This window comes from Salmo salar, chromosome 17, assembly GCF_965601325.2.
Source record: "Salmo salar chromosome 17, fSalSal1, whole genome shotgun sequence".
NCBI classification, from domain to species: domain Eukaryota; kingdom Metazoa; phylum Chordata; class Actinopteri; order Salmoniformes; family Salmonidae; genus Salmo; species Salmo salar.
Window position 1 is genome coordinate 6,768,700 of NC_138307.1, and position 14,285 is coordinate 6,782,984.

General features: G+C 42.0%; 1 protein-coding gene across 1 annotated transcript in view; it reads left to right on the top strand.

The window, feature by feature from the left end:
* The first annotated feature begins 8,335 nt into the window (after window positions 1-8,335).
* LOC106575228 (von Willebrand factor D and EGF domain-containing protein) overlaps window positions 8,336-14,285 on the top strand; it is a 32,909-nt gene continuing 26,959 nt past the window's right edge. The window contains exons 1-7 of the mRNA XM_082964379.1: window positions 8,336-8,488; window positions 9,081-9,283; window positions 9,557-10,016; window positions 10,141-10,419; window positions 10,669-10,825; window positions 11,894-12,030; window positions 13,085-13,246. Coding sequence (XP_082820505.1) covers window positions 8,336-8,488; window positions 9,081-9,283; window positions 9,557-10,016; window positions 10,141-10,419; window positions 10,669-10,825; window positions 11,894-12,030; window positions 13,085-13,246 — 1,551 coding nt within the window. The remainder of the gene's footprint in view (window positions 8,489-9,080; window positions 9,284-9,556; window positions 10,017-10,140; window positions 10,420-10,668; window positions 10,826-11,893; window positions 12,031-13,084; window positions 13,247-14,285) is intronic.

A 14,285-nucleotide genomic window follows, 5' to 3' on the forward strand; every position in this document is an offset into this window, starting at 1 on the left:
CTCCTGATGAGGTGGCGGATGGTCTCCTGAGGGATCTCCTTCCAGACTTGGACTAAAGCATCCGCCAACTCCTGGACAGTCTGTGGTGCAACGTGGCGTTGGTGGATGGAGCGAGACATGATGTCCCAGATGTGCTCAATTGGATTCAGGTCTGGGGAATGGGCGGGCCAGTCCATAGCATCAATGCCTTCCTCTTGCAGGAACTGCTGACACACTCCAGCCACATGAGGTCTAGCATTGTCTTGCATTAGGAGGAACCCAGGGCCAACCGCACCAGCATATGGTCTCACAAGGGGTCTGAGGATCTCATCTCGGGACCTAATGGCAGTCAGGCTACCTCTGGCGAGCACATGGAGGGCTGTGCGGCCCCCCAAAGAAATGCCACCCCACACCATGACTGACCCACCGCCAAACCGGTTATGCTGGAGGATGTTGCAGGCAGAACATTCTCCACGGCGTCTCCAGACTCTGTCACGTCTTTCACGTGCTCAGTGTGAACCTGCTTTCATCTGTGAAGGCACAGGGCGCCAGTGGCGAATTTGCCAATCTTGGTGTTCTCTGGCAAATGACAAACGTCCTGCATGGTGTTGGGCTGTAAGCACAACCCCCACCTGTGGACGTCGGGCCCTCATACCACCCTCATGGAGTCTGTTTCTGACCGTTTGAGCAGACACATGCACATTTGTGGCCTGCTGGAGGTCATTTTGCAGGGCTCTGGCAGTGCTCCTCCTGCTCCTCCTTGCACAAAGGCGGAGGTAGCGGTCCTGCTGCTGGGTTGTTGCCCTCCTACGGCCTCCTCCACGTCTCCTGATGTACTGGCCTGTCTCCTGGTAGCGCCTCCATGCTCTGGACACTACGCTGACTGACACAGCAAACCTTCTTGCCACAGCTCGCATTGATGTGCCATCCTGGATGAGCTGCACTACCTGAGCCACTTGTGTGGGTTGTAGACTCCGTCTCATGCTACCACTAGAGTGAAAGCACCGCCAGCATTCAAAAGTGACCAAAACATCAGCCAGGAAGCATAGGAACTGAGAAGTGGTCTGTGGTCTCCACCTGCACAACCACTCCTTTATTGGGGGTGTCTTGCTTATTGCCTATAATTTCCACCTGTTGTCTATTCCATTTGCACAACAGCATGTGAAATTTATTGTCAATCAGTGTTGCTTCCTAAGTGGACAGTTTGATTTCACAGAAGTGTGATTGACTTGGAGTTACATTGTGTTGTTCAAGTGTTCCCTTTATTTTTTTGAGCAGTATATATTAGTGTTACACACAGACTTGGAGACGAGTACCCACTTCACATTTCACATCCCCATTCTTTCCCCCAATAGGCCTTCATGTACACTGAAATACACTTTGGATTTACGATTTATGTAACTTTGGATAAAAGCATCTGCTAAATGGCCTATGTTATTATTATATATTAGTGTTACACACAGACTTGGAGACGAGTACCCACTTCACATTTCACATCCCCATTCTTTCCTCCAATAGGCCTTCATGTACATTGAAATACAGTGTGTTTCAAAAAATGTTAATGATCAAGAAGAGCTATTTAAATCACCACTCCACCTCCTGCTAACTGATTAAGTTCTTTACTGTAATTATTATTATTAACTATCCTCTCACAGCTCACTACGTGAGAGTTTGGTCAATGCTGGTACTTGAAAACATTGCAACACCCAATACTCAGAGATAAATATGTTAAAAATGTTTTTCAGACCGAACAGGTCCGAAGGGGACCAGTCCATAACTTTCTAAATGGATAGAACATTTTAAAGCCTATTTATTTTTAAATAATTGCTTCACCTTCATTGTGCTTATGCAATCTCTAGATCCCATAATCAAAATACATTTTTTGCTTGATTAGATGGAAAAGTGTTTTTTATATGATAATTATTGTCACCGATCCCTCCGGAACTTTCATTACGCACACCTGTCCCCTATTCCCACTGATTGCATTTGTATATATGTGCCCTTTGGTTTCCATTGGGCTGTTGATTATTGTTACTATGTCCGTTGGTCGTGTGAGTACCTGTGCTGTGTGTTTTGGCTTTCGTACCATTGTGGATTGCGCATATGCTTACGGGTCTAATCCTGTGTGTTAATCATTGTGCGCTTGTGTTATTTATTCAAGGTACTCATCGCTCTTTTGTTTGGGTTTCAACCCTGTGTGTGGTATATGTGTTTGTTTGGTCTTCGTCCCCGATTACATGGCACGCTGTAATTTGGGTGAAATAAAAAAAACTATGACGTATTCCTGCACCTGTCTCCCGAATCATTCATACCAACGTGACAATTATTGGAAACTAGGTCTTACCATTTATTTGAACTTACCAGTAAAATAACTTTAAAATAACTTATTTGATGCACATGTTCAATTCTAAGAAATTGTCGCAAATGTTTCACGAGCAAGATGCACAATACATAAATGTTGTTTTGGTATTTTAAGTAAGAACATCACAGCTATGATATCAGTCCAATTTATCATCATTGTTTTAAGACCTGTTTCTCCCCACCAGACACTATGAGAACCAGCAGACGGGTACCTTCATCCTCTACAAGAGCCTTCACCGAGCGTTCAAGGTCCAGGCTCGTCAGTGGGACTGTGGCAGCCGCCATTATGCTGTGTCCTGTAACTGTGGAATGGCGGCCAGGGAGGGAAACGAGATTGATTGATGACATTTTTTTTTTTTACCTTTATTTTACCAAGTTCGTCTCATTGAGATTAAACATCGATTTTACAAGAGAGACCTGGCCAAAACAGCAGCACAAAAAGTTTAATACAAAGACACAATTACAACATAAAACACAAAGCGCTACAGTTTAACACATCAATTTACACATTGAGCAGGCAAGATGCTTTGGGGAAATCACTAATTGATTGAATGAATGATAGATTGATTTAATTTATTTGAAAATTAACCCTAAAAGTGCTAACAGAGGTCAAAAGGAGGAATGAAACGTAATCACTCTTTTGTATACTAGGGGTGCATGGCTAAGCTGTATGAATGAATGACATTTTTATTTTCGTGTCAAATCGTCATTTGGCAACCCATCCCTTATGGGATTAATTGACACATTAACAAACATTACAATAATTCACTATGGTAATTCAATGATAATTCTTCTTCCGGCGTTCTCTGCATTGTGCATCACAGAGTGAAAAAAATACAATACATCAATACATAATAGTCAATAAGGTTATCCAAACAATAATTACATCCCTAGAGCAGTACAATAATATACATACATACATACATACACACTGCATATATACACATAAAAACATACAGTTGAAGTCAGAAGTTTACATACACTTAGGTTGGAGTCATTAAAACTCGTTTTTCAACCACTCCACAAATGTATTGTTGACAAACTATAGTTTTGGCAAGTCAGTTAGGACATCTACTTTGTGCATGACACAATTAATTTTTCCAACAATTATTTACAGACAGATTATTTCACTTATAATTCACTGTATCACAATTCTAGTGGGTCAGAAGTTTACATACACTAAGTTGACTGTGTCTTTAAACAGCTTGGACAATTCCAGGAAAGGTTGTCATGGCTTTAGAAGCTTCTGATAGGCTAATTGACATAATTTGAGTCAATTGGAGGTATATCTGTGGATGTATTTCAATACCTACCTTCAAACTCAGTGCCTCTTTGCTTGACAGCATGGGAAAATCAAAAGAAATCAGCCAAGACCTCAGAAAAAATAATTGTAGCCCTCCACAAGTCTGGTTCATCCTTGGGAGCAATTTCCAAACACCTGAAGGTACCACGTTCATCTGTACAAACAATAGTACTCAAGTATAAACACCACGCTGCCGTCATACCGCTCAGGAAGGAGACGTGTTCTGTCTCCTAGAGATGAACGTACTTAGGTGCGAAAAGTGCAAATCAATCCCAGAACAACAGCAAAGGACCTTGTGAAGATGCTGGAGGATATAGGTACAATAGTATCTATATCCACAGAAAAACGAGTCCTATATCGACCTAACCTGAAAGGCCCTCAGCAAGGATAAAGCCACTGCTCCAAAACTGCCATAAAAAAGCCAGACTACGGTTTGCCACTGCACATGGGGACAAAGATCGTACTTTTTGGAGAAATGTCCTCTGGTCTGATGAAACAAAAATAGAACTGTTTGGCCATAATGACCATCGTTATGTTTGGAGGAAAAAGGGGGAGGTTTGCAAGCCGAAGAACACCATCCCAACCATGAAGCACGGGGGTGGCAGCATCATGTTGTGGGGGTGCTGTGCTGCAGGAGGGACTGGTGCACTTCACAAAATAGATGGCATCATGAGGATATATTATGTGGATATATTGAAGCAAAATCTCAAGACATCAGTCAGGAAGTTAAAGCTTGGTCGCAAATGGGTCTTCCAAATGGACAATGGCCCCAAGCATACTTCCAAAGTTGTGGCAAAATGGCTTAAAGACAACAAAGTCAAGGTATTGGAGTGGCCATCACAAAGCCCTAACCTCAAGCCTATAGAAAATGTGTGGGCAGAACTGAAAAAGCATGTGCGAGCAAGGACGCCTACAAACCTGATTCAGTTACACCAGCTCTGTCAGGAGGAATGGGCCAAAACTCACCCAACTCATTGTGGGAAGCTTGTCGAAGGCTACCCGTAAGGTTTGACCCAAGTTAAACAATTTAAATGCAAAGCTACCAAATACTAATTGAGTGTATGTAAACTTCTGACCCACTGGGAATGTGATGAAAGAAATAAAAGCAGAAATTAATATTTCTCTCTACTATTATTCTGTCATTTCACATTCTTAAAATAAAGTGGTGATCCTAACTGGCCTAAGACAGGGAATTTTTACTAGGATTAAATGTCAGGAATTGTGAAAAACTGAGTTTAAATGTATTTGGCTAAGGTGTATGTAAACTTCCGACTTCAACTGTACATACAGACAAATAAATACAGAAAAGAAACAGAAGTCACTTGAACCCAGTCTGACACAAAGAGAAGATTCATATGGTAGACAAGCCTATACACAATATATATACACGCATCATTAACCACATAGAAGCTAAATATTTTTACTATTTAATTATCGGTAGCCGTTTTCTTTTATTCCATGCTATATGTAAATATTCTGCAAACGGAAATACACAATAGACAAAAAACATTTCAATTTCTCCTCATCACTCAGCCACATAATGGCAGGGTATACCTGATGTGCTTTCTGGAGTAAGAGCAAGCCTATATCGAGGTAGAAAGGGCAATAGAGGATAAAATGAGTTTCATTCTCTATTTCATTGAGGTCACAATAATTACATAGTCTTTCCTCTTCCATTTCACCATAATACTGACCTGTTTCAATACGCAGAGGCAATATCCCTGATCTTACCTGTTTCAATACGCAGAAACAATATCCCTGATCTTACCTGTTTCAATACGCAGAGACAATATCCCTGATCTTACCTGTTTCAATATGCAGAGGCAATATCCCTGATCTGACCTGTTTCAATACGCAGAGGCAATATCCCTGATCTTACCTGTTTCAATACGCAGAGGCAATATCCCTGATCTGACCTGTTTCAATACGCAGAGGCAATATCCCTGATCTTACCTGTTTCAATACGCAGAGGCAATATCCCTGATCTGACCTGTTTCAATACGCAGAGGCAATATCCCTGATCTTACCTGTTTCAATGCGCAGAGGCAATATCCCTGATCTTACCTGTTTCAATGCGCAGAGGTAATATCCCTGATCTTACCTGTTTCAATGCGCAGAGGCAATATCCCTGATCTGACCTGTTTCAATACACAGAGGCAATATCCTTGATCTTACCTGTTTCAATACGCAGAGGCAATATCCCTGATCTGACCTGTTTCAATACGCAGAGGCAATATCCCTGATCTGACCTGTTTCAATACACAGAGGCAATATCCCTGATCTGACCTGTTTCAATACGCAGAGGCAATATCCCTGATCTGACCTGTTTCAATACGCAGAGGCAATATCCCTGATCTGACCTGTTTCAATACGCAGAGGAAATATCCCTGATCTGACCTGTTTCAATACGCAGAGGCAATATCCCTGATCTGACCTGTTTCAATACGCAGAGGCAATATCCCTGATCTTACCTGTGCACATAGCGATCTCTTGTTTTTAGGTAGGTTATACATAATATATCTCTCACACACTAATTAACCTTTACTCAAACAAAAGTTTCTCAGTTTGGGTTTATGATTAATCTCCTCCACCCAATTGTTTTCATATTGCATCAACAGTTGTTTTTTTTAATGTCTCCCTTAATTTGGTTTTCATACTGACGTTCACAGTCAGACTGTTGAAGAAGGTCAGACATTTCAGTTGCCCAGGCTCCCCCTATGGATAGATCCCATTGAAAAACGTTTCTGGCAGTTGGCGTATCCAACAGTCTATTCCGAAGTATCACCATACGCGCCTTCCATCTCACATCACAGGGGTCCCAGCCCATGTCATTAGTTATTGCAAGCAGAGGTGCAAACTTGTGGACATCTAAAAAGCAAGGTACTGCTCTGTTATGAACATGTTCTTTCTTTAAAATACCTCTTAGCGCCCCACACACCTGCTGAATAGTCCAGAACAGGACACACGCACATCTGATACAGTTTGGAATACGTGGCATAACCAATATCTTTGATTGTTTTAGTTTTTCCTATAACTCCCCCAAGAGCTCTACTTGCTGAGTCGAGCAGGGCAGATGTTGCATATAGAAAGGTAATATGTTCATCAATAAAAAGACCCAGATATTTATAAATGCTAGTAAACTCCAGAATGTCTTCACCAAAACAAAACTGAAAAACACGTCTCTTTTCTAAAAGTCATTATCTGTGTTTTTGTCTGGTTGATCATAAGTCTCCATCTTTTACACCAACAGACTGCACATAATAACATGTTCTGAAGGACTTTTCCAGTTTCTGCCATCAAAATAGTATCATCAGCATATAAAAGGATACTAAGCATTTCCTCATCATATCTTACTCCAATATTTAACTGTTCAATTTCTTTTGCCAAATCATTTATAAACAAAGCAAACAAAGTCGGTGATAAGGCGTCTCCTTGTTTTATACCCGAGGGTGTGGGAAACCAATCTGTACGATATTCATTAACATGCACACAAGCAATTGGCACTTTGTAAAGAGACTGGATTGCTTGATAAAATTTCCCATCAACCTCTGTCTTTAACAAACTATAGGCTAAAAGATCCCTATTTACAAAATCAAATGTAAATGTCGACTCAATAGTCAACTTTCTGATAAAAGCACCAAATTTGGCACAGAGGTAGATGTATGTACCCCTAAAAGATATAGATATGGAGCCACCCCAGATCTGGATCCTGGGAGGGCGTGGCAGCCAGTATAAATAAAACATAAATTACCTTTCATTCAATATCTCTATACCAATTTGAGAGTCTCATCTTTGATATGCAAATTAAACTGAGTTGATAGCCCATAGAGCTAAAAGTCTGATGGCACCGGCGCCCATATCGCCTATATCACCCATATTGGTGGCTCAATCGCCAATTTGTCAGCCTTTGAGTACCACAGAAACATAACACTTTGAATGAATAACAAACAAATGTTCATAACAAGTGGCAATGGATGAAATTGATCAAAATATCTCTTAAAATATACAAAGACTTATATTTTGAAATATTATATTTGACTGTAAATGTATGACCATTTTTTGATATACGCTTATTGTGGAGAATTTAAACCATTTATGTCACGACTTCCACCGAAGTCGGTTCCTCTCCTTGTTCGGGCGGCGTTCGGCGGTCGGCGTCACCGGTCTTCTAGCCATCGTTGATCCACTTTTCATTTTCCATTTGTTTTGTCTTGTTTTCCTACACACCTGGTTCTCATTTCCTTCATTACGTATTGTGTATTTAACCCTCTGTTCCCCCCATGTCTTTGTGTGGAATTGTTTATTGTAAGTGCTTGTGCACATGTTGACTGGTGCGCGACGGGTTTTGTACCCATGTCTTGTTATTCTTTATGCCGTTGGTTTTGCAATTAAACTGCTCCGGCTATTACCTAGTTCTGCTTTCCTGCATCTGACTTCCCTGCCACTGGTTACGCACCCCTTACAATTTACTTGTGTTACGAAAGGTTAATAAAATAGAAAGTGGTACTGCTTGACAGACAGTGTCTCTTTGCAATCATTACCAATTTGCGGTAAAAACATACTAAAAATAAGTTGCCGCTTTTAGGGTTAAAGAAATGCATATATATACAGCTTGTAAAAACAGTAGAAAACTATAAGGATAACACAATACAGTCAATTACCTATTTTTATTTTGTGGTCCTTAAGGTGGTCATGCTGGACATGTGTAACGGTCAGCTTCAGGAGACCAGGCCCCAGCTCTCTCTGAAGAACCTGGGAGGATATAACAGTGGGTCCAGAGGGACCAGCGGCTCCAGTCAGTATCGGATCAAGATCCATGAATCTCATCAGGGGAAGAAAATCACAGTAGGCATTGGTTCATTTAAAGTGATTACTTTTACCAAGTAGGTTTACCCATTCAATTGTTGGGAGCATACATAGCTTGTGTGACTTTCTTTTTGTACAGTTTTTTCTCGGGTAGTCAGCACCTCTACAAGCATTTTTGGGTATGCGTCAGCTCATGCTTTTTACTAAAGTCATTACCACCACTTTTATGGGCTGTTACCTCCCTCACTGTCTAGACAGGTTTGGGGATGTGTGACTTTGTGAGCCCACTGAGCCCAATATTGCATGAAACAACTTTTACCAGTCATGGAAAAACACCTTTCTGCTAGGGGCAATCTACAACACTGTACGATTGATGTAATGTAATGTCCAACACTAGTTCTCCAGATAGAAAGATCTGGAGATTGATGTTGTTGTTTTGATGGGTTCCTTTATCTACTACACTGATCCACACAAGAAAACTATGAGTGAACTCTTTCTGTAATATGCAGTTTGCATTAAGATCTGTTAGAATTGGCATCTGGGTGAAATAAAGGTTAACTCTTACTTTTATAATATATAATAATATATTCCATTTAGCAGATGCTTTTATCCCTTTTTATTCCTTATGTAGTTGATCTTACCATCTGGGGCCTTTGTGAGGGCGGACGTCAGTGATTGGGGGATGAGCCTGTCAATCAGAGCTCCCAGTGTGGACTACAGCAGTACTACAGGACTCTGTGGGACGTTTGACCGGAACGGTCACAACGACTTCCATGGACCTGATGGGACCACCAATGGGAGCACTGAACAAGAATGCTTTGTGCAGGAATGGAGGTAACTATTAATGATTCTATATAGATCTGAGAGAGTTCCCCTGAGCTTGTAGCTGTTCAGTGTACATTCCCACACCCCTTTCCTTTTGGTCATTTAGTTTGTAAGTGAATTGTTGTTCCGTAACAACCTTGGGTTACCTTTTCTATTTTAGCTGGCATGAGAAAAGAAAGCCTTTATCAAATTCTGTGTTATCCCCAAGGCTTACTCTAAGTCAGAGTCTGATGAGATAGCTCATTGTCTGATCCATATCCCTCTGTTTCTTCTTTGTGTCAGGCTAGCCGCGGGGGAGAGCATATTTGACACCATGCCCCCTGTTAATGGAGGTGGAGGAACTACGGCCTTTCTGTCGTGTCAGGAGGGCTACAGCATGTCTCTGCATTTCGCCACGGGCCACACCAGAGATAGCCACTATAACTTTAACCCCTTGTCGCCCCAGCACCAGGCCCAGTGCCAGTCTCACGACAACGTGGATGACACCTCCGTCTTCCCCTGGGTGGACACTACCTCTGAGTACATTAGGAGCGCTGAGCCAGAACAAAGTGGCCACCAGGGAGTGTCCATCCTGAACGTCCCAGCTCTACCTATGGAGATACACAAACAGCCTAGTTCCCAGATGGTGGACTATGGTGGTTTTGGGGACCACGGGGATAAGAGTGAGAGAGAGATTGACAGGGAGCAGAGAAGAGACTTCCTGGTTGCCGTAGACGACAACATGCCCAAGCCAAAGAGACAGGTGTTCTTCCTTTGGATTTTATCTTCTATTTTTGTTTTTCTTGTTGTATAGTGTCCTTGAGTTTATTTGAATGACCCTTGATATTATTTAAGCATTTTTCTATTGTTATTATTGTCATTATTAGGCACTGTACGAGTTCCAGCCCATCTTCACCTCTCAGTCCCTGAGCCAAGCGGACCTGGAGAGCTTAGCCTATTTCTTCCCTGAGGACCACCACCTGTCTGCAGAGCGACCAGCGGCCAAGCCTGTGTGGCCCACCCCGAGCGGGCTTACCTCGGTCAAGGCCCTGGAGGTGTGCCAGCTAGCCCTGGGGAACTCCACGGTGGGAGCAGTGTGTAGAGGGCTGCTGGGCTGGAGGCTGGAAAAGGCAGTGGACCTGTGCATGCTGGACCTGCAGCTCAAGGTATTTCTGTTTATGTCTGCATCTGAATGACGCCCTATTCCCTATATAGTTCACTACTTTTGACCAGAGCCCATAGGGCAGGGAAATATGGTGCCATTTCGGACACTACCGTTGTTGATTTTGTAACTTGTAAGTATATGTTTTGTCTGCCCTTTTGTCAAGCCAGTTGTACAGTGTGCGCATGGATTTCAGTTTCCATTGACTGCAATGTGAGTGCAGTTAAACTTGAACTTCTTGAACTTGATGTAGGATGACCTGGCCTGGGAGGATGCTCTGGTGCCCTACCTGGAGAACGAGTGTGAGAGGAAGCTATTGGAGGACACGACCCAGAGGGCCCTGGAGCTGGGGGAGTCCATGGCCAGGGCCGAGATGGAGGGGTTTGAGGGGATCGCTGGGACGGTACTCAGTGAGTGTTCACTTGCAAGCTGCTCAGAGGTTGGGCATCATTTGGCGTCAAAACAGCTTATCTTGAAATTGGATTTAATCAGCTTATTGGTCATTTTGTTGTTAAGTCTACAACATTAGACTACTGCACTCTCAAGTTATTGTTGATAGTGGATACAGTGAGTAATCCTAATCCACATCCACAAAGGAGTGCTGATTTAGGATCAGGTCCCTATGGTCCATATAATTCTAATCTAAAAGACAAAACTGTCCCTAGATCAGTACTCCTACTCTGGTATGCTTTGTGAACACAGACCCTGATTGAGAGATGGGAGATAGTAGGATGCAGTTTATTACCAGGAAGAGGTCCGGGCATCCATCCGTGACATCTCCCTGTGTGTTGTGTGATTTATAGTAGTTGATCTGGGATCAGGGTCCTTGGGGAACACATCAGGGCACGCCAATAAATCCAGCTAATAGCTGATCACAGGCGAGCATCAAGTCTCCCCCTGGGCCACAGCACAGATCAGGGAGGGGACATTGAAGGGGCATTGTCTCCTCTTTTGTGTTGATTGTTTGTTGTTATGTATGTTATTCAAGCAAATGCCACCAAGTTTAATATGTAGAACGTAGAATCAAACTAGAATCAAAGAAGGCAGACATACTAGTACTGTACTTTATGCAGACAGAGTCAAAGTGACTTTTTCCAAGTGTTAAACTCATTCTGGCAGTTATAAAACAGTTCGCTGCGTCATGACAATGTACTTGAACATGACCTCCCAATGCTATGACTTTGTGTCTGGCTGGTGATGTATTTATTGCGACCGTCTCTGTGAATTTACTAACTGTGTTGTAGTCAAGGACAACGTGCCATTTTGTCACGTCATACGTTATGTATACATGAGTACCCTCGAATTCATGAATCTTCCATTTTGGTTTGTCAGCGAGTGGGCTTGTATTGCACTAGACTTGCATATTGACTCTTTCTGTTTGGAGCTTCCTCTCCTAAACCATATTCCACTCCTTGTTTCCTCCTGTCTGATGATCTATCTCTCCTCTCCCCTCTCATCCCTCTCTCGTCCATCCTCAGGTCAGCATGTGGAGTTGACAGACCTGGAGAACAGTGGTCTGTGTGACATCAGAGCGTTCGACTGTCGCAGCGTCCGGGTCTTCGGCCTCTGCTTCATCGACTCTCCCAACCTGGGCTGCCACCTCACACGACTGATGGTGAGAGAAATAACTCAGACAATGGTCACGGTCATACAAGGACATACCCCAAAGTGTTGCCGTGTTAAACAGAGTGGGGAACACAGAAAAAAACAGACAGGGTGCTGAAATCTCTCTGAGGATCCAAACCAGTATTTTTTAATTGAAAGAGTTCAGCAAAACTATGATGCTCTAGATTCCCTTTTCCGATCATAGGAGGAGGGCTCATTGCTGTATGCCTTATAATCATCCCTCAGACAGACTGGTAAACTGCTAGTTCACAACAGGACTTCAATATCCCAAAGTATATTTTTTTCGTGTGCAGTGTACGATTTTCATTTCAGTGCATTTCAATCACAGATAAAGACAGTAGGTTACTTAAGACAGAAACGATAGGAGGGAGGTTGGTCAGGGAGGATGGGTTGGCATATAACGTGAATGTCTCGCAACCCAAAGATTGTATGTTCAAATCTGATCGCGGATAACTTTAGCATTTTTGAAAATGCTAACCCTTCCCCTAACCTTAACCCTTTATCCTGACTCCTAAACCTAACCTGTTAACTACTTAACATGTTAACTAACCTTAACCCCTAAACCTAACCCTAACCTTAACCCCTAACCTTTAACCCCTAGCCTAGCTAACATTAGCCACCTAGCTAGACTACCTAACATTAGCCACACAAAAAATGGAATTTGTTTAATGTACACCAATGCGTTATCAAGAAAGAAAATTGTGTAATACACACGAAATGCGTTGTGATAAAAATTGTATAATACACTTGAAAAACGTTTCCGTGTGCCTGTCACGTATTTCGAATTAGTAATTTGTGTCTATTTCACAGTAAGCTGTGTGTTGGTCTAACAAACTACCGCTCTACAGGACTGGGGTTCAGTCGTTATCAACGTGTAATTACACGTTAGACACACATTATTCACATGCTCTGATGGTGATCTATCTATCTATATCTATCTATCTATCATCTATCTATCTATCTATCTATCTATCTATCTATCTATCTATCTATCTATCTATCTATCTAATCTAATCTAATCTAATCTAATCTATCTCCTCTAGAACCTGAATGGTGAGCGGGTTCCAGGAGAGAAGCAGAGGACCAGAGCTACCTTCCTGAGCTCCAAGGCTTTAGACTGTTCCGTCCCTTCGCTGAACAGCATGACTGTCAATGCTGTAGACTTTATGGTGGATGACCAACCCTACGCTCGCTGGGAAGTCAAGGTAAAGTTATGTACAGTATTTCCCATCTGGGGAAGCTCCGTCAATAAAGTGAACTAATTCGTTTTACTAAAGCACATGGAAAGTCACCTCATTTCCTTGCAAGAACCCGGGATTATGGCTCACTTTTTCAAAGTCAACTTGAAGTCTTTCCACGTTGCCCTGTTCCTGATCTTCTCCTCCTCCTCGTATACAGCCTATATATCATGTTCCAGCATGTCCCTGAGTGGTTTGGGATCGCTGTTTGTTTACTGCTGTATTAGAAGACATTAGCATAAATCTCAATGTAGGAGACAGAGCCGTGGGGCTTCTCTCCTCACCCCCAAGGTTAGCCCAAAGTCAGGTCTGTCTGGATTATGTGAGCCTGGGTAAGTGGGGTTAGAGGATGAGCCCAATATTACCTACCTTAGCCCAGGCTCTGCCATTAATTTACAAGGTTTAGGGGAGTTTGAGTCACCCGTCCCTTAGGAATGTGAGGTATATTTGTATTGGATGCTGTGAAAATGTCCAAGTGTACATAAGCGTGAGTTTCAAATTGTTATCGTTTTTTTTTACAGTATGTGAGCTAAAAACTTCTGAAATCATATTAAATGATTTACTTAGTTAAACCACCTAACAATTTGACCATCCAAACCAAGCTCAAGACAAGGAAGCCCTCCAGTATGATAGGAATTTTTATTTATTTTTATTTTTTATTTCACCTTTATTTAACCAGGTAGACAAGTTGAGAACAAGTACTCATTTACAATTGCGACCTGGCCAAGACAAAGCAAAGCAGTTCGACAACATACAAAAACACAGAGTTACACATGGAGTAAAACAACATACAATCAATGATACAGTAGAAAAAAATAAGACTATATACAATGTGAGCAAATGATGTGAGATAAGGGAGGTAAAGGCAAAAAAGGCCATGGTGGCAGAGTAAATACAATATAGCAAGTAAAACACTGGAATGGTAGAGTTGTTATTTGAAGAAAGTTCAAAGTTAAAATATAAATAATATGGTGCAAAGGAGCTAAATAAATTAAATAAATAAATA